The sequence below is a fragment of the Martes martes genome (genome assembly GCF_963455335.1).
Source record: "Martes martes genome assembly, chromosome: 3".
NCBI classification, from domain to species: Eukaryota; Metazoa; Chordata; class Mammalia; order Carnivora; family Mustelidae; genus Martes; species Martes martes.
The window spans coordinates 77,973,813-77,996,857 of NC_137890.1; the positions used below are offsets into that span (position 1 = coordinate 77,973,813).

At 40.5% G+C, this 23,045-nt stretch overlaps 1 protein-coding gene across 2 annotated transcripts in view; it reads right to left on the reverse strand.

Annotated features, from left to right (window-relative positions):
- The window catches only part of TNFRSF19 (TNF receptor superfamily member 19), an 82,478-nt gene that overhangs the window by 34,917 nt on the left and 24,516 nt on the right, over positions 1-23,045 (reverse strand). The window contains exons 4-5 of one of the 2 annotated variants that reach the window (XM_080798418.1): positions 21,580-21,758; positions 12,401-12,486 (exon numbers count right to left, since the gene is read on the reverse strand). In XM_080798418.1, the coding sequence (XP_080654544.1) occupies positions 12,401-12,486; positions 21,580-21,758 (265 nt within the window). The remainder of the gene's footprint in view (positions 1-12,400; positions 12,487-21,579; positions 21,759-23,045) is intronic. The other variant, XM_080798419.1, reaches the window with a different exon arrangement.

Sequence of the window (23,045 nt, forward strand, 5' to 3'; positions counted from 1 at the left end):
AGGCTCACCGCTGAGCAGAGAGCCCGATATGGGGCTCGATCCCAGGACCCTGAGATCACAACCTGAGCCGAAGGCAGAGGCTTAACCCACTGAGCCACCCAGTCGCCCCACCAGAAGGATTTCTTAAAAGTGAAGTTAGGCAGTAGCAAGACTGCGGTCCTTACAATGGCCTACCAGCTTTGCTTAGTCTATGCCCTCTCCCCAAGTCCAGCCGCCCCACTCACTGAGCTCCAGCTCAGCCAAGTGTGTTGCTGGCTCTGCCCCAACACGGGGAGCTTAGCTCACTCCCTTTTCTTTTCCTTTAGGGTCCTGCCGGAGTATCACTTTATTTAGGCATTTTGTGACTACCTTATTTTAAAAAATACCCTTTCTCTGGAGCATCAGAATGCCCATTCCTTGAACACTGAGAATTTCATTTGTGTTTTTGACTGCGGGGTCCCTAGCACCCACATCAATGTTTAGAGAAGGCATTCAACGCATTTGTCAATGTACATGTGAACAGACTGATCCACAGGTAAATTACAACATCGCAGAAATGTCTTTATGATAATTCCACTGTATCTAGACTAGCATTAGGCAGTCAAAAAGTACTCCCTGACATGCTTCCTGAGCTAAACAGCCTAACACCAAAAAGTGATTTTTCTTATTTTAAAGAAAAGCATGCCTCCTATAACCACTGGAAAGCTTTCCAGAAATGATTGGTTTTCAATGACTTTTTTTTTAAAGTTTGATACTGAAGACTTTGCTCATTTAAAGACAAAATTCAACATTTCATTTCATAACTCTTGGGTCTCCTGACAGAAAATGAAATGTTCAGAAAACACTAATATATACATGCATACTTTTTTTTAAATGCAAAAGAACAAAAAGATGCCTAAACCATATCTTTCACAACACCTGGTAAGTAAGATAAAGAGAACCATTCTGAGGTTACTCCAAAGTCATCAGTTAACAGGACTTCCCTTCTGAGAGAAATGTCAGCAGTGTTTCACATCTTTACTAGAGAGGTGATTACACAGGTGTATAGACCTATCAAAACTTACTGAATTATATGCATTTTCTTGTATGTGATTTGTATTTCAATAAGTTAAAAAAAGAAGCCTGCCCTCCCTTTAATTATAATTGTGTAAGTATCAAAAGATATTTTTTGAATGTTTAAGAAAATCGCTACATGATTCATAATATAGACAGAATTCTCATGAATACTTAAAATAATTTCTCTGAGATAAACAAAATAATTTAAGAAAGCAGTTAAAATGATATTTTAAATCCCTAAGGTGGAATATTATCTTTAAAAATCCAATTCCTGTTTGATAAAGGACTTCAAGCTTTCAGTTTTTATCTTCTACCACCTTTTGTAACATTTGAGTTTTTTAAACTATTTCTCCAAGGACGAAGACTCAATTACATTTCATTTATAGTTTCAATTTTTTTCTTAATTTTAAAATTATTTTAAACTCTCTTACAGGAATAAGAGAGGTCCTTCTGAGTTCACCTGGAGAGGTGAGTATTGAACTTGGCATGTCTGTGCTGTCAGGTGGACCAGGGTTCAAATCCTATCTCCTCTTCTCTATGCTGTCTGGCTATGAAGCAAAGGCATTAGACAAGCACACCACAGAGAATTCCTGCAAACTCAGGGTGAGAAATGCAGAGGAAATGTCTAGCCCCTTCAGAATTTTAGATTTATGATCTTAAACTCTCCTGGTGCTTCTCTTCTCTGTCCTCAAAATGACATGCCCTAAATTAAATCCCCTTCCTTACATAGTTGACATGGGAAGTAGCCAGGCATTCACCCTTGTTTAAAAACAAAAAGGTCTCCATCCATTGGTGAAGGCAACATATTCCAGTCCCTTCTAGAATGTGAGCCCACAAGGGACCAAATCCTGGTCTCCTGGCACCATGTGAGCCCTTATATACTACCTCACAAGAATAAATGTCCTGCCGGGGGAAGAGAGGGCATTTGGAGCCTAAACGCTGAGTATTTTCACTATAGTTTGGCATAAACTGTTCGGACGCTTTCTCCACATTTATTTATATGTTAAGCATTTAATGGACGCACACACAAATCACTGTTCCATTTGCAAAAGTCCATAACTTCGTGAAACAGGCCTGTTGGATTTTATATTTTTTAAATAAACCGTACTTAATCTAACTTCCATTTAATTTAGTGATGGCCTTTAACAAACCATAACCTGTTTCTTCATGAGTAAATATTTAAACCGGTTCACTGACTTTAAATGTTTCAGAGAGACTGAAGATAAAGGGCAGAGAAGTCAGATTTATAGCTGACGGGGTAATAATCAACAACTACCGTTCTGGGGGCGGGATCAAAGCCTGTGGGCACAGCCTGTGACATTCTGCCTCCCTGACGTCACAGGCGCACAAGCCCTTCTCCAGAGCATCTCCACGTTCAAGGGATACCGTCACCTGACCAAGTCAAGGTATTTAAATTTTCCTTTCCTTTTCTTTTTTTTTCCCCCTTGGAATAGTTAGTAGCTTACAAATATTTAGCACTTTCATATTGGGGCAAAAGGACAAATACAGAGTTAAGAAACATTTTTTTAAAGAAGTTTCGATTTCTAGAACTGGCATGAAACTAGGGCTAAGATAAATGTTTGAAATAGCGACATCATCGTACGAAGCAGTAGCATTTATAGCACCCTTTCCCTCTAAAGAGGTCAACACGTTTAAACTGCCCCGCTATTTTCCCCATATCCTTGAGAAAGGAGTCTGACATAACACATTTTAACCTCTCTGTAGATCACCATTGTTTGCCTCTCAGTAAGCAAATAAACTGAAAGAAGGATTAACCATTTTCTATAGCAATCAGTCTAAAACAATTACAATGGCTTGCCGCTTTCTTAAAAATATTTCAACAGGGACGCCTCGGTGGCTCAGTCAGTTAAGCATTTGCCTTCAGCTCAGGTCATAATCCCGGGGTCCTGGGATCGAGCCCTGCATTGGGCTCCCTGCTCAGTAGGGCTTCTGCTTCTCCCTCTGCCCCTCCCCCCACTGTGCTCCCTCTCTCTCAAAAATAAATAAGTAAATAAAAATTAAAAAGAAAAGATTTCAACAAACGTAATTTGACTGTCTCCCCTCCCCTTTTGCAGGGTCCAGAAAGAATAATGAGAAGTAGGACTACTGGACTCCGTGGTATTCGGGACAAAACCTCAGGGGTCAGTACTTGGAATGCATAGCTCTGTTTGCGCTACACTAAATGGCACCAAATCTCAGCAGATTTGGAGCTCCTGTGGGGGATTTGTGTGTGTTTGAGACTCCTCTCCCCTGGATCGCAGGCTATCCTGCTTCTTGCCCTCTCCATCTTTGCCTCTGCTAGCTCCTTCCCTTCCTTCTTCCCTCCACTGTGGCTCCTTCTATTGGCACAGCAATGCTTCTGACAAAAAATAAATGGATTCTGGGAGAGAGTTGAAAAGGTGGTCCCCTTGGCAGGGAGCTGGGGTTCTATGGGGAGACTGGCTGATACTTGTTTCTTTGGTTTCTTTGGTTTCCACATAAGCAAACTTTAACCACTGCTATTTTAGATTGTTTTCCAATGTAATAATGAAATTGCATCCTACTGACCAGAAAGAAGGGAGATCGTAGGGAAAAGCAGGGAACTGTGGAGAGTGCAAGAAGAGAAGAGCGATAGTCCCTTAAACCAACAAATCAGTGGGGGTATAGCAGAGGCAAGCTCCCATTCCCGCATCAGAGGGGAAGGCTGGCTCTGTAATCCATCAGCCACAAGCCAGGGACTGTTTCGTCTGTGCTTTCTCTCTTTGATCTCATTGTCTTCCTATCCCCTACCCTGAAAGTTCTGTTTAGCAGGAAAGAGCTAAACTTTGTAAGACTCCTCTTGGAGAAGTTCCCCTTCTCTGCTGCGCTCTGGACTTGCTCAGGGTGCCTGGAGGCTCCTGTCTGTTTCTGCAACAATCCCCAAGGCCAGGTTCCATCTACGCAATCTGTGGCAACCGTCCCCTGGTAGGACACTTAAGACCAAGGACTACTTGAAAACCCTCAGTGAAGGGAACCCTTCATTAGCACTTTGTGGCCATATGGCCCTATCCCGCAGAGGGCCCAGTGACTACCCTGGGAAGTCAGGCCATTAAGTATTAGTGCGCTCATCATAAGAACTCCGGTGCAGAGGGGCGCCTGGGTGGCTCAGTGGGTTAAAGCCGCTGCCTTCAGCTCGGGTCATGATCCCAGCATCCTGGGATCGAGCCCCGCATCGGGCTCTCTGCTCAGCAGGGAGCCTGCTTCCTCCTCTCTCTCTGCCTCTCTGCCTACTTGTGATCTGTCTGTCAAATAAATAAATAAAATCTTTAAAAAAAAAAAAAAAAGAACTCCGGTGCAGAAACGATAAATACCCATAGATGGAATAAAAATCACATCATGTTTCCAAAGCAAATGCCAAATACTCCTGGAGTATATGCATCTCTTCCATATCCTCTCGCATGGCCATTTCCTCTGATCAGTTTCAGTAAGGATATGGGGTACTGGTTGCTGCGAGAATGCCAGGAACTGGGTGTTTAACCTCACCAGTTTATTGACTAAAACATTCAGGCCGCGCCTGAAGCCTGCTTGTAATTCACCAAAGGCAAGGTCTCCCCCTCTGCCTCCTTCCTCTGCTTTTAGAGAAAACCTGAAGACTCATATTGGTACTGATTTCAAAACACCCCCAATGTATTTCCTTTAAATGTGTTATATTTTCTTTTAAAAGACGTGTTTACCAGGCACACTTAAAATAACCTTGCAATAATTGCACATCGAATATTAATCCTTTTGGACACATACACTGTGAGCACCCACTCACTAATGCAGAGACAGGGAAGGCTCCCTCCTATATAGAGATGTGAACAGCAGCAACAAGGGTAGCGGAGCAGCCTTAAAATCCCAACAGGAGCCCAAATACCAGCATGGTACTTTCATCAGTAACATCATGAAAATAGTACTTAAGTAGTGGATGAAAAAAAATTACACCACAAGTGGAAAAAGGATACAAAGTAGCATGTGCAGCATAATTATATCCATTTGCCAAAAATAAGCAGCATAGACAGAAAAGGGATGAAAGGAAACCACCAAGATGCAGGTTTTTGTTTTGTAAGCTCTAATGTGGGAAATACTTTGCCTATGGTAATCTCCCTTCTTTTTTCCTATGAAACTTTAAGAATTATCTTTAATGAGCAAATATTTCTTTTAAAAGTTTATTTTGATGTTACTTTTATCTGTTACTTAGAAGGTAGTTTCAGTTTCCTTTGGAAAAGAATCCTTTTTTAATGTCATTTATTACTTATCGGTACAGAGACCTGCTGTTCTTTGAGACCAGTAAGCCATGCAGAATTCCTAAATAGTCCCAGGCCAACAGAGCTCCTGCTTTTCTCTCCCCCCCTTCATCCCCCCTACAGTGACTTATCTGGTCACTTATCTCTTCAGAATCACGTGGCTTGTTTTACAAAGCCCCCAAGAACAAAGCAAACATCTAGGTTAAACACACTTGAATAAAGCTGTACTCAGATGAAAAACCGCTTTGAATTTTTTCAAAACCATTTGTTCCAACCATGGTATTTGTTCCAAATTAAGTAAACATTGCTAAAAGAAATCATACAAAATCTGCATTTCTTATCAGGCCCAGGGCAGGATATAGTTCTTCTAAAATTTCTTGTGTGTTTTTCTCGATTTCCCCTTAATGCTCCAAATGAGTGCACATTTTTAGGAGGTGAAGATAAAGTGATGAGGAACAGAGCCTGGAGCAGGGATTTTTATGTAAAGGGTGCCTTTCATTGATCTGCAGTCTACAGTGATGTCACTAATCAGCTCTGTTCTCCTGCCCAACCAGTCAATCTCACAAATTAATGCTATTGGCGACCTGACCAAGAGGTTATGAGTGGACAATCAGTTACAATCACACATCCATCATTATTTTGAGGGGAGGGAAGCTTTAAGCTCATGTTGGTTGGGTAGGCAAACTTAGGCCTTAGGCAGTAGGATAGGGAGGAAAGAGACCAGCTTAAGCAGGGTTTCTACCGCCTGGTACTCAAGCCATTCAAGCAATCAAACACAAAAATCTACTGCAGCCCCATTCTAGGTATCCTTCATTGCCCGCCTGCCAGATGGGGTGAAGGACAGCAAGACAAAGATCAAAGCCAGCTGTATCATGAGATCCTCCCCATGTGGAACAAGTCCCAATCTCCATATCCTCCAAAGAGCACACCTGGCTTGGGAAGGGGGTAGGTGGGAATGGAGGTGATGCAGGGCAGATCAGTCACCATTTAGAACAAAGCAGGCTGGCATGAAGGTAGTCATTACTGAGCTAACTCTGGGGCCAATATATTTCTGGACAGGATTTCATTTAGTTCTACTCAAAATCTGCATGGGATAATACTCCATGCTCATGAGTTGGAAGAATTAACATTGTTAAAATGTCCGTACTACCCAAAGCAATGCAAAGATTTAATGAAGTCCCTATCAAAATTCTAATGTTTTTTTTTTTTTTTTTCTCACAGAAATAGGACAAACCTCCCTAAAATTTGTATGGAACCACAAAAGCCCATAAATGGACAAAGTAATCTTGAGAACAAAAGAATGAAGCTGAAGGTAACATCCTTCCTAATTTCAAACTATATTATAAAGCTATAGTAATCAAAACGGTATGATATTGGCATGAAAAGAGACACATGATCAATGGGACAGAATAGAGAACCCAGAAATAAACCCACATGTAGAGGGTCAGTTGATTTACAACAAATGAGCCAAAAATAGGCAATGAGGAGAGGACAGTCTCTTTAATGAATAGTGTTGGGAAAACCGGACAGCCACATGCAGAAGAATGAAACTGGACCACTTTCTTACACCATACACAAAGATCAACTCAAAATAGATTAAAGACTTGAATGTAAGGCCTGAAACCATTAAACTCCTAGAAAAAAAATAGTGGTAAACTCTTTGACATTGATTCATGGTGATGATTTTTTTGGATCTGACACCAAAAGCAATGTCAACAAAAGCAAAAATAAGCAAGTAGGACCTACATCAAACTATCAAACTAAAAAACTTCTGCACAACAAAGTAAACCATCAACAAAATGAAAAAGCAACCCACTGAACAGGAGAAGATATTTACAAGTCATATATCTGAGAAGGGGTTAATATCCAAAATATATAAAGAACTTATACAACTCAATAGCAAAAAAGAAATCTGATTAAAAAATGGGCAGAGGGTCTGAATAGACATTTTTCCGAAAAAGACATACAGATGGCCAACAGGTACATGAAATGATGCTCAACATCACTTGTCATAAGGGAAATGCAAATCAAAACCACAATGAGTATCACCTCACACCTGTTAGAATGGCTATTATCAAAAAGACAAGAAATAAGAAATGCTGGTGAGGATGTGGAGAAGAGGGAACTCTTGTGCACTGTTGGTGAGAGTATAAATTGGTGCAGCTACTGTGGAAAACAGTAGGAGTTTCCTCAAAAAAATGAAAAGGGAACTATCATACAGCTCAGCAATTCTGCCTCGGGGTGTTTACCTGAAGAGAATGAAAACATTAACTCAAAAAGATCTATGCATCTCGTGTTCACTGCAGCATTATTTAGGATAGCCAAGACGTGGAATAACTTAAGTGTCCATCAATGGATGAATGGATAAAGAAAATGTGATATGTGGCCCCTTAAAGAGTTGACAGAGATATGGGAAGTTTTCAATTCTTGTGTTTCTGTTAAGTCATTACTTTGGTTTATTTCAGGTATTACAGAAATATAAGAAAATGTATTTACATTTATTTAAAATTATTCTTGTGTTATCAATATGACAATTATTTTCAAGACTTGTTTGTAACTTGCTATAAGCTGCACATTTAGGGCATAATTTACATATGTTTAGGGCAGAATCAGAGGTGGCCTGAGTCATTCCTGTAGCAGAAGTGCCTACAGACGTCATATGAGAAGCAAACAATGCCTCTCAATGCCTGGTAGCACCAAGTTCGTCATTGAAGAACTTCATTTGGACTCTTGGTACTACCAGGACACCCGCTATTTTCTCGAATCAACTTCCCTCCCACACTCTGTAATGAGGCTCTCAAAGGCCTGTGCTTTTCCAGCCTCTGAGCTCCTTGGCTCCTGCCTGACTTGGCAGAACACAATGCCTCCTACTTCACACACATACTAGCCAAGTCTACGAGTTCCTCACCCCCTGCCACCGAATGCAGAAGGCTATGTTCATTGCCCTACTCCCCTCTTTCACTGGTTATAGCAGGGAGCACTCCCTCCTTCCAGAGAAGGCCAACCCAGCAAGTGTGCTTTGGGATCCTTTTCCAGAAAAGGACTGATAATTCTACTGTTCTCTCATAAATTCAGCCTCTCTCAACTGGACACTTTCCTTCAACCTGCAAACAAGCAAATGTGTCTCTTACCTCAGAAATGAAATAAAACAAAACCCCTCTATTGTCTGCATATTCCCACATCACCTTCACAGGCAAACTTCTAGACAGTTGTCCATAATCATCTCGATTCCTCCCCTTACATTAGCTTGTCATTGCATTATGATCTGGCTTTGTTCCCATTACTCACTCAGATGGTGCTTGTCAATGTCACCATAGCCCTCCAGGGTGTTAAATGCAAAGGAAATTTCCAGGGTCAACTGACCTGACTTGCACAGGAAAGGACGCTCTCATACTGTCCTGGCTTCCTCTGACTTCCCTGGCCCTCGGTTTGGTCTCCTTTTCTGGCTCATCCTCCCCTAACAGACCCTTCAGATCACAGCTTGGAAGTCATGGTTCTGGAAAGTCTTCCCTAACGTTCCCATGTCATTATCCATTACATGTTCTTAGGGCACTGCAGATCCCTCCAGGCACAGGACTGGCCAATCACACTTTTGCAACTATGTGGGTAGTATCTGAATACTGTTTAATTTGGAGCACTTATTTGACAACACCCCCACTATGCTGTAAGCTCCAAGAAGAAAAGAATTGGGGTCTATTTGTCCATCATTGTGTGCCTGGCCCCCAAGGGGCACTCAAATATTTGTTCAACAGTTAAATGAAAAAGGCTCTGTCTCACAGGACGATGGTATTTTACTTGGCCAATCAGATTCTCTCCTTCAGAAGCATGACTGGGAAGTACAGACCAGTCCCTTGGAAGCATGAGGGGAAAAGAGGAGACATAAACAGAGTCCCACAGGCTGAGAAAACATCAGTGGTGCTGACCAGAGCCCAGGGTAGAACTCAGAGCCTCCTGCGGCATGGGGTTATAGCCCCCAGACTCCAGGGCTGCCTCAGATCCCAAGTAAGAGCTGCCCCCAAGTTCAGGGAAGTTCCAACCTCTCACTGCTACATATATCCTTGAAGCAAACCCCATTACTTTTTTTTTTTTTTTTTAAGATTTTATTTAGGGCGCCTGGGTGGTTCAGTCGGTTAAGTATCTACTTTCCACTCGGGTCGTGATGTCGCGGTCCTGGGATCAAGTCCTACATGAGGCTGCCTACTTCTCCCTCTGCCTCTGCCCCTGCCCCCTGCTCATGAGAGTGCTCTCTCTCTCTCTCTCTCTTGCTCACTCTCTCACTTGGTCTCAAATGAATAAATAAAAAATCTTTAAAAAAAAGATTAAAAAAAGTAAAGATTTTATTTATTTGAGAGAGACAGAGAGAGCACAAGTGGTGGTGGGGGGTGGGCAAAGGGAGAGGGAGAATCAGACTCCCCGCTGAGGAGGGAGCCTGACGTGGGACCCGATTCCAGGACTCCGAGATTATCACCTGAGGAAGACAACTGAGCCACCCAGGCGCCCCAAATCCCATTACTCGAGGCAACTGGATGAGCGTCACTTTCTTACAGCTGAGTCTAAAGAAAACGGGAACTCGTTAGCAGGGAAAAATCACTGGAGAAGTAGTTCTTTGTGGATGAGTTGAAATACTCAAAGTAGGAGAAATGAAAACATAAGACGCCTTACATAATTCCCCCAAAAGATTTCAAGATCGCTTTTGAGGAGATTAGTTGTGCCCTGGAATTATTCCTAAGACCTGTGCCAAAGGCAGCAAACTTTCTTTTACAGAGATAAGGATTAACACTTACTAAAGACCCTGGACTGCTGTCTCATGATTTGAAAGACTATTACTTTGTGCACTGCATTTCTGACTTACAAAAATAATTTGTTTTTCTTTGCTTTCTAAAGAGTTTCATATATGGAGAAATAGATCTATACATATAAATTAAACTAGTTAATTTTCTTTTCAAACTGTAACTTACTCAGGGCTTTACAAGACATTGGAAATTAAAAGTGAAAACTATGTTTAAAGTCTAATTTATGACGTCTGAGCTTAGCCAGATCCCTAAAGGCAAAAATTCCAATGCCTCAGACTTATGACCAGATCATATTAAATTTAAACTGAGTAAATTAAAGAGGAAAAAAAAATAATCCTAGTACTTTCCAACTCTACACTGGGCAATAGCAGTTACTTTACTAAATCTTTTAATGGTAGTTTGGGATGAAGTGCATGATCTTAATTTGCCTTCTGGACAAAATGATGGCCAAGTGGACCCACAGGCAAGCCCAGGTCACTGCCCTGTTTTAACTGGCAAGCGGACATGTCCTTTTACAGGCTGTGTAGCATAAAAGATCTCCTCTAAGTTTGATTTTTAGAGTTTTTGTTTAAATGATGACTATTAAAACAAACAGGGTGCCTGGGTGGCTCAGTCGGGTAAGTGTCCGCCTTTGTCTCAGGTCATGATCCCAGGGTTCTGGGATCAGAGTCCCAGTAGGGCTCCTTGCTCAGCTGGGAGTTTGCATCTCCTTCTCCCTCTGCCTGATACTCCCTCTGCTTGTGCGCTCTCTCTCTCTCTCTCGCTCTCTCAAATAAATAAATACAATCTTTTTTTAAAAAGATGCATTTCTTTCTTTAAAAAAATAATATTAAAGCAAACAAAAAGTCAACATGTAGTAGACTACACCAGCCAACAGCGGACAGATTAGACAGTTTGGTTTTTCTTAGGGAGACAACAGAGTGACAAAAACACAATGTTTGGCATTAGACAGGCCTGGGTCTGAATTGTATCTCTGCCATTTCCCGGCCAACAGGGGAGAATTCATAACCTTTCTGGACCTGGAATCCCCATTGACAAATGTAGGCTGATGATAGGACAGTGAGAAAATTAAGTGAAACAACAGTTTACTTACTATGACTGATATGTAACATTTGATACTGCATTAGTTAAATGCAATGAATTAATTGGCAAATGCTTGCATATTATAAAAAAGACCGTCACCATACATTTTTGTAAAACTTAGAAAGAATCCTTTTTGTTTGTTTGTTTGTTTTCTGCCCTTTTACTACATCAAATGAAGAGAAAGTAATGCATTTTGGTAAAGGACGTAATAATATGGACTGCAAATTCCATGACATTCTTGGAAACACAAGTACTGTGTGGCTTTATCAACAACGCACTAACTTTCAGTTCGTTCAGAGGGGGCTTCTGTCACAGAAAGAAGCAAGAAGATATCAAAACAAAATATCCCATCCATATTATCAATGCTGCCCAGAAAGGCAGGACCAACCTATGGACAGGATGAAGGACCTTGCCTCACCCTTCCTGCTGGACCTGTGTACTGGGTATCTGTGTACTAGAAGCACAGCTCACTAAAGCCCTGCTTAGTAAAGACAAGCCCTGAGCACAGTGGGAGCCCACAGGCTGATTGTGTTCCCTGCCCATCACCTGTGAGTTTCCACAGGCCAGGTCTGTAGTTGGGATTAAGAAAAGTGAGGAGTTCCTCCCCTTCTTATTCAACATCAATGCACATTGATAGCTTGTAACAAATATCTTTTATGTGGAAGGAAAAAATACAATCAAAATGATTATTGTTAAATACAATGAAGAAAAGGCAAAATTTTCTTATTTGGGATGTAGTCCCACCGTGCAATGGGTTTTCTCTTCCTGTTTATTTGTTAAAGAGAAAAATGAAGGAGTGAAGGAAATGAGCCAGTATTTAAACACATTAGTTAGGGCAGGTGATTCGTGGAGAGCAATGTCTCTAACCACCACATGACAGCACGGGACTAAGAAGGGAAAAAACAGGAATTCATGGGTCTGAGGCAAAGACATTATGCCTTAGGATTTGGATCACCTAGTTAATTGGAGTCGCCTGAGTTTTATATCAGAATGAAAGATAAAAGTTTGAATAAAACGAGCAGCAGAAAAATTTCTGTATTTCACTCTGAGATTCAAATCAAGGGACACAGTTTGCTGACTGAGGCACCCAACAAAAGGGCTTTATATCCTGCTGGAGGCTTTGATAAAAGAAGGCAAGCTAAAAGCCCCACAGTGGAGAGAGATTTTGCTCCATTTGCTAACTGCAGAAAGGTTTCTAAAAAAAGGCTAAGAGCCCTTCTGCAGTGTTGTATGGCGTTCACTCACAGTGTGGCTCGTAAGGAGGAGGAGGGTCTCCACAAGGTACGCACTCCATGTCTTGAAAACCAACCAGTTTTGTCTTCCTATAAAATCTAGAAGAGAAAAATGCCCCTTGTTAGCTCTTTCTCCTAAGCTCAAAGTTGTGGCAAACAGATTCATGATAAATTATCAGTCGTCTCCATTACTGGTTTTATTAAAAAAAAACAAAACACAAAAAACCAGCAACTCAAAGGCTTAAATACAACAGTATCTTAGACAGACACAACCTGAGAGGCAGGGACCGTTCAAGAAATAATCAATTCCACTCAACATAACAAACTAAGTTCTACTCAGTCCCACTATAGTGAGGTGCTGGTGGTGCCTGAGTAGGAGATCAGTGGCCTTTAGCATCTCTATTGTCATTTAAATGACAATACCCCTTCTAAATCAAGTGCCAGTTTTTAAACATTTGAAATTCAGAGACCAAAAAAACAAAAACAACAACAACAACAAAAAACCCCCAGCAAACTATAAAAGCAATGGGAGAATTCAGGTAGATGCTTACACAGTCTTCGTAAGGGGATATCTTTTTAGGCATGATAAGAAACCCAGCAGCCAGGATGGAAATCAATGGTTTTCACTACACACTCACACATACACACATACACACAAATGCACACACACACACACACACACACACACACACGTAAAGCCATCTGAAGAGTAAAAATAAATAAAGCATCATCAGCACAGTTAATGGGCAAAAGAAAACTGAAAAATAGTTCTAATCACAATATCATCGTAACTTCAGTCTGTAGTAGAAACCTTAATCATAATGGTAAAGGTGAACACTGCAATTGAAAAACAGGCAAAGCACATTAATTCCCCAAAGAGGAACATTTCATAATTTTAAAGCTTCGTAGTTAAAACTAGAATACATGTTGCAATTAAATTTTTCAAAATTTAATACTGAAATGTTCAGTCTTATTAAACTAATGAGTAAAGGCAAGCTGCAAAGAAAAGATCCCATTTTACTTAGAAAACTGGGAAAGTGGTGGTGTGAGCAGAGACAAAATAAGCATGTTTCTATGCCAGAGACATTATAAATTGCTACTTGTGGGAGGACAATGTAGCAATATGCCATCAGAGCGCAATAAAAATTGTTTATATATCCTTTGACCAGTAACTTCATTTTTTTGAAGTATATCCTAAAGAAACAATCAAGTGGGTGAAACTGTATGTGTAAAAATGCACTCACAGCATTGTTTATAAAAGGGAAAAAGCCAGTCAGGCACAATTTCATATACAACAGCAGATAATGACTAACCATGGTAGTCCCAAGGCAATGGAATACAAAATGGCCTTTAAGAAACAATGATGTAGATCTCCCATACGTATTTTTTTTAACCCATGAAATAACAATAAGTAAAGAAAAAAAAGAAAGGTGAGTAATATGATTATATATTGTACAAGCACATACTTTGGTATAGAGATCCCTTCAGATGTTTTACCAAAGCAGCTAAAATAATTTACATATATATATTTGCATTGAAAAAAATTAGAAGGGTATTATATACCAAATATTAACAGTGATTATTTCTAAATGTATTTACAAGTCTATTTTTCTATGACAAAATGGTGATATGGAGAATAAATTTGCAGACCAAGTCTATAGAGGACAGGATAGATGCAATTTGGATATTTTAATAGCAAATCTGTATGTTTTATGGTTGAAGCAAAATTTGCATTTAAAACTAGGTAAGTTATATCAAATGCCCAGATACATTCAATATTTGCTTAGCCTTCCTTTTTCATACTTCCTGATACTGAAACATATCACAAAGCTATAATAATTGATGTAGCATGTCATATACAATACAGTGTACAATATACAATACAGTATAATAAACAGTTATAGCTATAATAAACAATATTGGCATAAAGACAGACATGTAGACCAATGGAACAAGCTCTCACATATATGGTCGTATGATCTTCAATAAGAGCACCAAGACCACTACATGGGGCTGGGCAGTCTCTTTAACAGATGGTGCTGGGAAAACTGAATATCTACATGCAAAAGAATGAAGTTGGAACTTTATTTAGCATCATATACAAAAACTAATTCAAAATGAATTAAATACCTAAACATAAAGCTCAAAACTATAAAACTCCTAAAAGATCAAGAAAAACTTCATGACATTGAATTTGGCAATGATTTCTTGGATATGACACCAAAAGGCAATCGAAAGGCATATGTGAGACAGGCAACAAAAGGAAAGATACATTGGGCTATGTAAAACTTAAAACTTTTATGCATCAAAAGATACAATCAATGTATAGTTATCCCCAAACTCATCAAGTTGTATACGTTGTTTTATATGTCAATTATACTTCAATAAAATGGTTAAAAAAAAGTTAAGTTGCATCAAAAAAGTACTAACTGATAATAAAATAATAATTTTTTTCCAGGATTAAAAAAAAAGGGTACAATCAATAGAGTGAAAAATGAACCTACAGTAAGGGAGAAAATATTTGCAAATCAGGTATCTGATAAGGAATTAATATCTAAAACATATAAAGAACCCCTACAACTCAAAAACAAAAATCAAATAACCTGATTAAAAAATGGGCAAAGGACTTAAATAGATATTTTTCCAAAGATGATATATAAATGGCCAGTAAGCACATGAAAAGATGGCCAACAGCCAACACCCCTCATCATTAGGAAAATGCAAATCAAAACCACAATGAAGTATCACCTTATACCCATCAGGATGACTATTAAAAACCAAACCAAACCAAAACAATCAGAAAATAAAAAGTGTTGGGGGAGGATATAGAGAGAAATTAGAACCACCGTGCACTGTTCATGGGAATGGAAAATGGTCCAGAGAACCATTTTCTGTGGAGAACAGTATGGTGGTTCCTCAAAAATTCAAAAATACAACTACCGGATGACCTAGCAATTCCACTCCTGGGCTGTATCCAACAGAACTGAGGGCAGAGTGTGGAAGAGGTATTTGTACATCCATGTTCCTAGCCGCGTAGTTTGCAACAGCCAAAAGGTGAATGCAGCCCAAATGTGCATGGAGAAATGTACTTTCACATCCTACAGCATGAGCATGGATGAACCTTGAGGACATGTTAAGTGAAACAAACCAGTCACAAAAGACAAGTATTACAGGATTCCACTCAGAGTAGGTGTGTAATCAAATTCAGATAAGCAGAAAGTCGAATGGTGGTTACCAGGAGCTGAGGGGAGGAGGAAAAGGCTGCTTATCATTCAATGGCTATAGAATCTCAGTTTGGGAAGATGAAAATGTTCTGGAGATCTGCTCACAACAATGTGAATGTACTTAACATTCTGAACTGTACCCTTAAAAATGGTCAAGATGGTTAATTTTATGTTACATGTTTTTTACAATGAAAACACATGAAAAATTAAAATAAGGTAAAAACCCTAGGGCAATGTAAGAGAGCTTTCTTATTAAAGATGTGTTTCTTACTTAACTGTGTAATATATGCAAACTAATATTATTTATCTTTTCAGCCAGAAAATTTGCCAAATAATAAGTAATTGAACATTGACACAGTCTAAAATAGTTTTATACATAAATTCTCATTCTATATAAATATAATCAGAAAAAAAAGTGAAATAAAAAATGTAATATCCAACATCTTCTGTATCAAATATTGATAGAGACATACATACTTTAAAACTTCTGGGGAAACAAACATGGATGTTTAACATTTTTAAAATAAAGGAAACCTAGTGACAGAACAGTCTTGAGGTCTGAGATTTCCCTGACAACTGAATAAAATACATTTGCCAAAGATATATAGATTAAAATATGGGTTTGAGCCATCAAGGAAATGAGGCTAGAAGGTGAGCAAATTACATCATGTTTTGAATGATCATTAAATACAAAGTAGAAATAGCTTGAAATCCTAACTAGAAAGGAGGTTGAGTGGGCACACTGATTCACGAGGTTCCCGTGCATGTAACCACTGCTCACAAGGAGAGAGAGATGATGATTGGACTTTACTCTGAGGACAGCTATCTGCAGCTGCACAGAGATTATACAAAAGCATTTAGAATCTGCTCTGCCAGCTTCTTTATGACAATGGCTTGATGGCAGAATCTAAGATTTTTTTAAACTTAATTTTTAAATTTAATTTAATTAATGTAATTAAATTTATTTTTTTAATGAAAAAAAATTTTTTTTAGATTTTTTTTAATTTATTTATTGACAGAGAGAGAGAGAGAGATCACAAGTAGGCAGAGAGACAGACAGAGAGAGAGGGGAAGCAGGCTCACTGCTGAGCAGAGAGCCTGATGCAGGACTCGATCCCAGAACCCTGAGATCATGACCTGAGCCAAAGGCAGAGGCTTAACCCACTGAGCCACCCAGGCGCCCCATGAAAAAAAAATTTTTAACAAAATTTTCAAGACCATCAACTGACTCCTTTTTTCCTGTTTTGTACAAAGTGAGATTAAATCAGAACCCTAAAACACAGAACAATTTATTAAATTATAAATTATATAGTAACCATCATAGACATTGTGTTTTTAATTTTTGGAAGAGTTGCCTCCAAATTATCCTCCAATTTAAAGATGAAGTTACAGGGGCGCCTGGGTGGCTCAGTGGGTTAAAGCCTCTGCCTTCAGCTCAGGTCATGATCCCAGGGTTCTGGGATCGAGCCCTGCATCGGGCTCTCTGCTCAGCAGGGAGCCTACTTCCCTCTCTCTCTCTCTGCCTGCCTCTCTGCCTACTTGTGATCTCTGTCTGTCAAATAAATAAATAAAATCTTTAAAAAAAAAAGATGAAGTTACAGAAATCAGAATTTTAACATATAATTGAAAACATTAAATGCATAAATAAATGTATCAAGCTTGAAAAATTATTTTACTTTTTCTTGCTTAGACTGCCATGGTTTTGGGGACACAGAAACATTTCTAACTCTGCTTTCTGACCAAGTGAGAAAGAACACAAGTTTTTAAAAATAAAATAAAAGGGATTAGGGACATAGACAGGTGTCTAGCTAAACGGCCTTTAGTTGAACTTCAGATTTTACTCTGGGTGTTCAGATAGCTAATGGAAAAAAACAAAACAAAAGGAAATCATATTGGATTTTACTTAATCATGGTTTGCTGAAAGGCAACATCTTTTAGATGTTGATACATCTTTTAGATGTATTTACTAATACATTTGTATTTATTTATTTAGAAACTCTAAAGTTTCTCCAACACTGAATTTGAAGAGGAATTTTTAATTGAACTCAATCCAAATAACACCAGTTTGCCTAATGAACACCATGTGGAAAAGTGCTCTTTTAAAATATGCCTGGTTATAGGAGCCCCTGGGTGGCTCAGTCAGTTAAGTGTCTGCCTTCTGCTCAGGTCATGATTCCAGGGTCTTAGGATGAGTCCCGCAAAGGGCCCTTACTCAGCGGGGAGCCTGCTTCTCCCTTTCCCTCTGCTGCTCCCCCTGCTTGTGCTCTCTCCCTCTTTGACAAATAAATAAAAACTTAAAAAAAAAAAAAAAGCTATCATTGTTACTAGAAAGAACGGGCAGGGGCTGCCTTATTCTTTCGGGCTGTGACCTAGGTCCCCTTAGCAGAGAAAGGATGGGAACATGGGAGGCAGAGGAGACGGCTGGAAGCCCACTGCAAAAAAAACAAAACAAAATAGTCATGTAAAGCTTTCACTGGCTCCCAGGAACATTAACTGGTGATGAGGTCATATATGTACTTGTGCTTACTATGGGTCAGGCATTCTGCTTGGCACTTTGCATGCATTATAGTCTCCATTATTCCTCCAGTTCTGCAGGTTGGTATTATTAGGTGATCATTTGTAGGTGAGAAGAATGGGTGTCAGAGAAATTGAGGTATTGGCATAAAGTCATTGGACATATTTGGAAACACGGAGACTCTCCAATCACTCAGATTGAGGGCACAGAGGACAAACTATCCCCATGCGGTACTGCCACTGGGAAAAGGCCACTGCTGTCCCGCTGGGGCTGAGCCTCTAGGTAGCAGAAAACTCTCATCAGGTGAGGCTGAGACTTCGGAAGGCAGGGGTAGCACTAGAAATGAAAATGCCACCCTCTGCCTGATGTTGGCATCACTTTTCTGGGAACAATATGCAATTTGCTTATTTTCTTTCTGCCTCAAGTTTCCTGTCTATAAAATGGATTTCAACTATTTACCTTCTTCACACAAATACAGTGAAGCTGGGCGAGCACTTTAAAACACTCTGGAAAGCCTGGGTAACAGTCACTATATGACTATTGCCTGCCTCGTACATTCATGCTGGCTTAGGAAGGATGTAATTTTACACTTGATCTTAGCCAAAAGGCCGAGAAGCGATGGGAAAGGATGTAATTTTAAACTAATCATATAAATAAACTATGAAATATCATTCAAATGTCTACTCACTTATATATGACTTTCCCACATCTAAGCATTTACTTAAAGAATGAGCAAACACTGTAGCTAAAGGCGTGGGCTCAGGTGACAATGAATGAGGTTAAGCATGAGGAAACACTTTTGGTGGGAGGTCGTGGGGAGAGCACGCCCTCACTCACACTCCAGCCGCATAACCGTGTGAGTTCCCTCTTTGTAAAAACCAGATCCCCTCGTCCTGTGCTTTTCCTCACTCTCTCTGCCTCTCAATCTCCCGTGGACCTCCTCTTCTCCCTGCCCCACAGAGGAGGAAACGGACACTGACACGCTTTTAGCAGAACTGCAGAGCAGGAACAGCAGAAATGGGTCAGGTGTTTCGTTCGTGTTCCTCAATTACATCTGCATTAGGTTGGAACTCTGGGTACTGATATTCACAGGTATCAGCATCACCTGAGGTTATAGACCATTCTTTTTTTAAAGTAGCAGATTAATTGAGATCTAATTCACATATATGACAATCCACCCATTTAAAGCATACAATTAAATGGCTTTTGGTGTATTCACAGAGCTGTGCAACCATCAGAACAATCAGTTTTAGACATTTTTATCACACCAAAAAAGAAACTCTGTACCCTTAAGCAGTCACCCCTGACTCTTCCCAGCACCCCCCCCACCCCACATACACACACTAACCACCAGCCCCAGGTAACCACTCATTTACTTTTTGTCTCTATAGATCGCCCATTCTGGACATCGCATACAAATGGAATCATATAATACGTCTTTCATGATTGACTTCTTTCACTTAGAGTAATGTTTTCTAGGTTCAGCCATTTTGTTGCGTGAATGAGTGTTTCATCCCCTTTTAACACCAAATAATATTCTCTTGTTTGAATATCCTCCAATTTGTCAACCGATTTACCAGTAGATGGATATCTGGGTTCTTCCCACTTTTTGACTATTAGGCATAATGCTGCTATGAACATTTGTGTACCCATTTTTGTGTGGCCAGGTTTCTAACTGTCTTGATTATATACCTAAAAGCAGAATTGCTCGGTCACATTGTAACTCTATTTTAACTCTTTGAGGAATTGCCAAACTGCCAAACTCTAAAGCAGGTGCACCATTTTCTATTACTAATGGTGGGTGATCGTTCCAGTGTCTCCACATCCTCACCAACCCTTGTCATTGTCTTTGTGGTGACAGCCATCCTAGTTGGCTTGAAGTATGTGGTTTTAATTTGCATTTCCCTGATGGCTAATGACACTGCGCATCTTTTCATGTGCCTATTTGCCGTCTGTGTATTTTCCTTGGAGAAATGTCTACTCAGATCCTTTGTCCATATTTTAGTTGTGTTATTGGCCCTTTCATTATTGAGTTATAAGAGTTTTATATAATCTAGATAAGACAGTCCCCTATCACATATATGATTTATATATTGTTCCTCTAATTCTGTGGGTTGTCTTCATTTTCTTGATGATATCCTTTGAAACACAAAAGATTTTTTTAAATTATTTTTAATTTTTTATTTGACAGAGAGAGAAATCACAAGTAGGCAGAAAGGCAGGCAGATAGGAAGGGAGAAGCAGGCTCCCTGCTGAGCAGAGAGCCCGAAGTGGGGCTGGATCCCAGGACCCTGGGATCATGACCTGAGCCGAAGGCAGAGGCTTAACCCACTGAGCCACCCAGGTGCCCCAAAACACAAAAGATTTTAATTTGGTGAAGTGTAAGGGTTATTTTCTCTTTTATTCCCTGTGCGTTTGGTTTTAAACCATTACATTTCATACCTGCTCAGGTGCTGAGGCATAGCGTAGCGTCACAGTTGGCCCATGAGGCTATTTTGTACCCTCTTTCTGCCCTTCAGGCCCACAGGTTTGTCTTCCCCTCTGCCCTCAACAAGAGTCCCAGAGCTAGCACTTACCATTCAGACAGCAGGGCTATGATCTGTGGGCGTGCTCTGGCTGTCTAGTTAGACACCTGCCTCTGTGGTGACTGAGAGCCCGGATTCCCACATTAGGATCCCTGAACTCCAGGGTCCTGTCCACGTTGGGGCCTGTCTCTGGGTTCCCTGTGTCCACAGGGCTCTTCCCCCACACACCTACTCAGCAAACTGCCTCAACTCTGAGTCTTGCTCAGAGCTCAGGTAACCCGGTCACCCTCCCAGATGCGGCCGTTTGCCTACACACCACTGCGAGAGCCTGGCCTCATCTGCCTTATCTACTCTAGGTTCTCCTCCTTCCACAGAAATCATCCTCTGCTACCTTTCTGCAGAATTTGTGGCTTCATTATTTACCATTTAGAGCTTTCTAAAACCCTTCTTAGGATATAATCTGCACGTGGGTAGGGTTCCCAGCCTCTTTACCTCAGCGACGCCTGACTTCTGCTACAGCAATGCCTCCTAGCTGCTTCACAAATAGCGGTGGAAATGAGTGAATGGCTGTGATTTGCATTTCTCTGATCGCTAACCAGGATGAACATGGCCGTAGGATCACAGGCCGCACGTGTTCGCTCTTTTGTGAACAGCCCCTCTGTTCCCCTCTGTTGTCCATTTGTCCACGTTTTCTTTTTCATCGATTTATAGGGAACTCTGTAGATTCTCTAATACTTCGTTAATGCACGCATTCATTTTATTTATAACCAGCGGCCGTCACGGGCTCACAGCCCGCCGTGGGGGCAGAGGAAGTCACGGCTAGGTTTGGGTTCCTGTGGGTGTGCGTTCACCTTTGGGACCGAACCAGGGAAACGCGTGTTTGAAAAATCATTCCATAATCACGAGGGAAAGAAATCGCCTGACCTACCCTGGCAAGCAGTCCCCGCAGACGGCGTCACTGGTGACCGAACAGTTTGCCTTCTGGAAGCGGTTCACCACGGCGCACTCCAGGCACGGCTTGCATTTCTGAAAGCCCCAGTCCTCCTTGAACCTGTGCGGCCGGCATGTCATGCACTGGGCATCCTCCCCGTAGCCAAAGCCGCATTCCTGCAGGGATTAACAGGCAACAGAACGCTATTCAGACGTGGCAAGCGTGAAAAAGACGGCTGGGATAAAAGGAAGACCTGGTCTAATAATTACCAAGTGCCGGCCTTCCTGGATACAAAGGCGGCTCTTTCAGCAAGTTCAAATGTGTCTCCCACTGCTAATAATCTCTCTTACTAGGATAAGTATACTTAGTCATCCACTTTATTCAAGAAGCCGTGAGCATTTGAATAAGAAAGGTTCTCTGGGACCCCCACTGCTGCATTATTGCTAGCTTATGGCAGAATTATGGCACTTTCTTCTTTTCTAATTAAGCCAGTCATGGGCATGTTCAGAAACTAAAGTCAGGGAAATATCCAGGCACTTACTCACTTATCGAGGCAGAAAATAAATACTTTGCTATCAAGAGTGATATTTTAGAAACAAGGCTAACTGTAAGAAATTGCCAAAGCTGACAAATTTAGAGGTCTATCCAGTAGAGAGCATCTTGACGTGTTAGCTGTATGTTATTGTGTGATGGCAGGGAGATTCTGACATATTTCTTAAAAGAACACTAAATTCTCATGTGGATTAGACTGTGTGATACTACAGGTCTCACGCTTTTCTAGATTTGAATGTCAGCGCACAATATTGCTTTCCATGGATGGGCAAAACAGATGGTTCTTTGATGCATGTATGATCATTTCCACAAGGCCCATAACCAAATAAATCACAGCCTATCATATAATGTAAATACAACGCAACCATAAGAATGACGTTGATATGGGTTCATGGTAGCTTTAAAAAAGTTATTAATACAGAATTAGAAGTATGATCCCATCACTTACAAAAATATTAATAATTAGTACTAACATTTATTGGGTGCTTACTCTGTGCTGGGACCTTCATACACATTATCTCATTAAGTCATATGTCTTCCAAATGAGGGAAGCAGGATCATTATTCCCATTTCATGAATGTTGGTGTGGAGCTTCCCAGAAGGTATGTACCTTAACCAAGGTACATACCTTAACTAAGGTACATAGCTAATGTTAGAACCAGGATTCGAACCCACACTGTTTAATTCTGGAGCCAGATTCTATACCCCTGACACTGTAGGATCCATCTGGTACTTCCTTTCTCCACGTGGAGAGCACACTGAGGAAGCCCACAAACACAGTTCAGTGCAGCAGAGGGAGGAAGGACTTCAACAAAATCTTTTGGTTTCCTCACCCGTACCCTTCAGAGGCAGAATACAAACCCCCGTTAGTTCAAAATTCCCATTGGCCTGTCGAATTTATATACATAAAG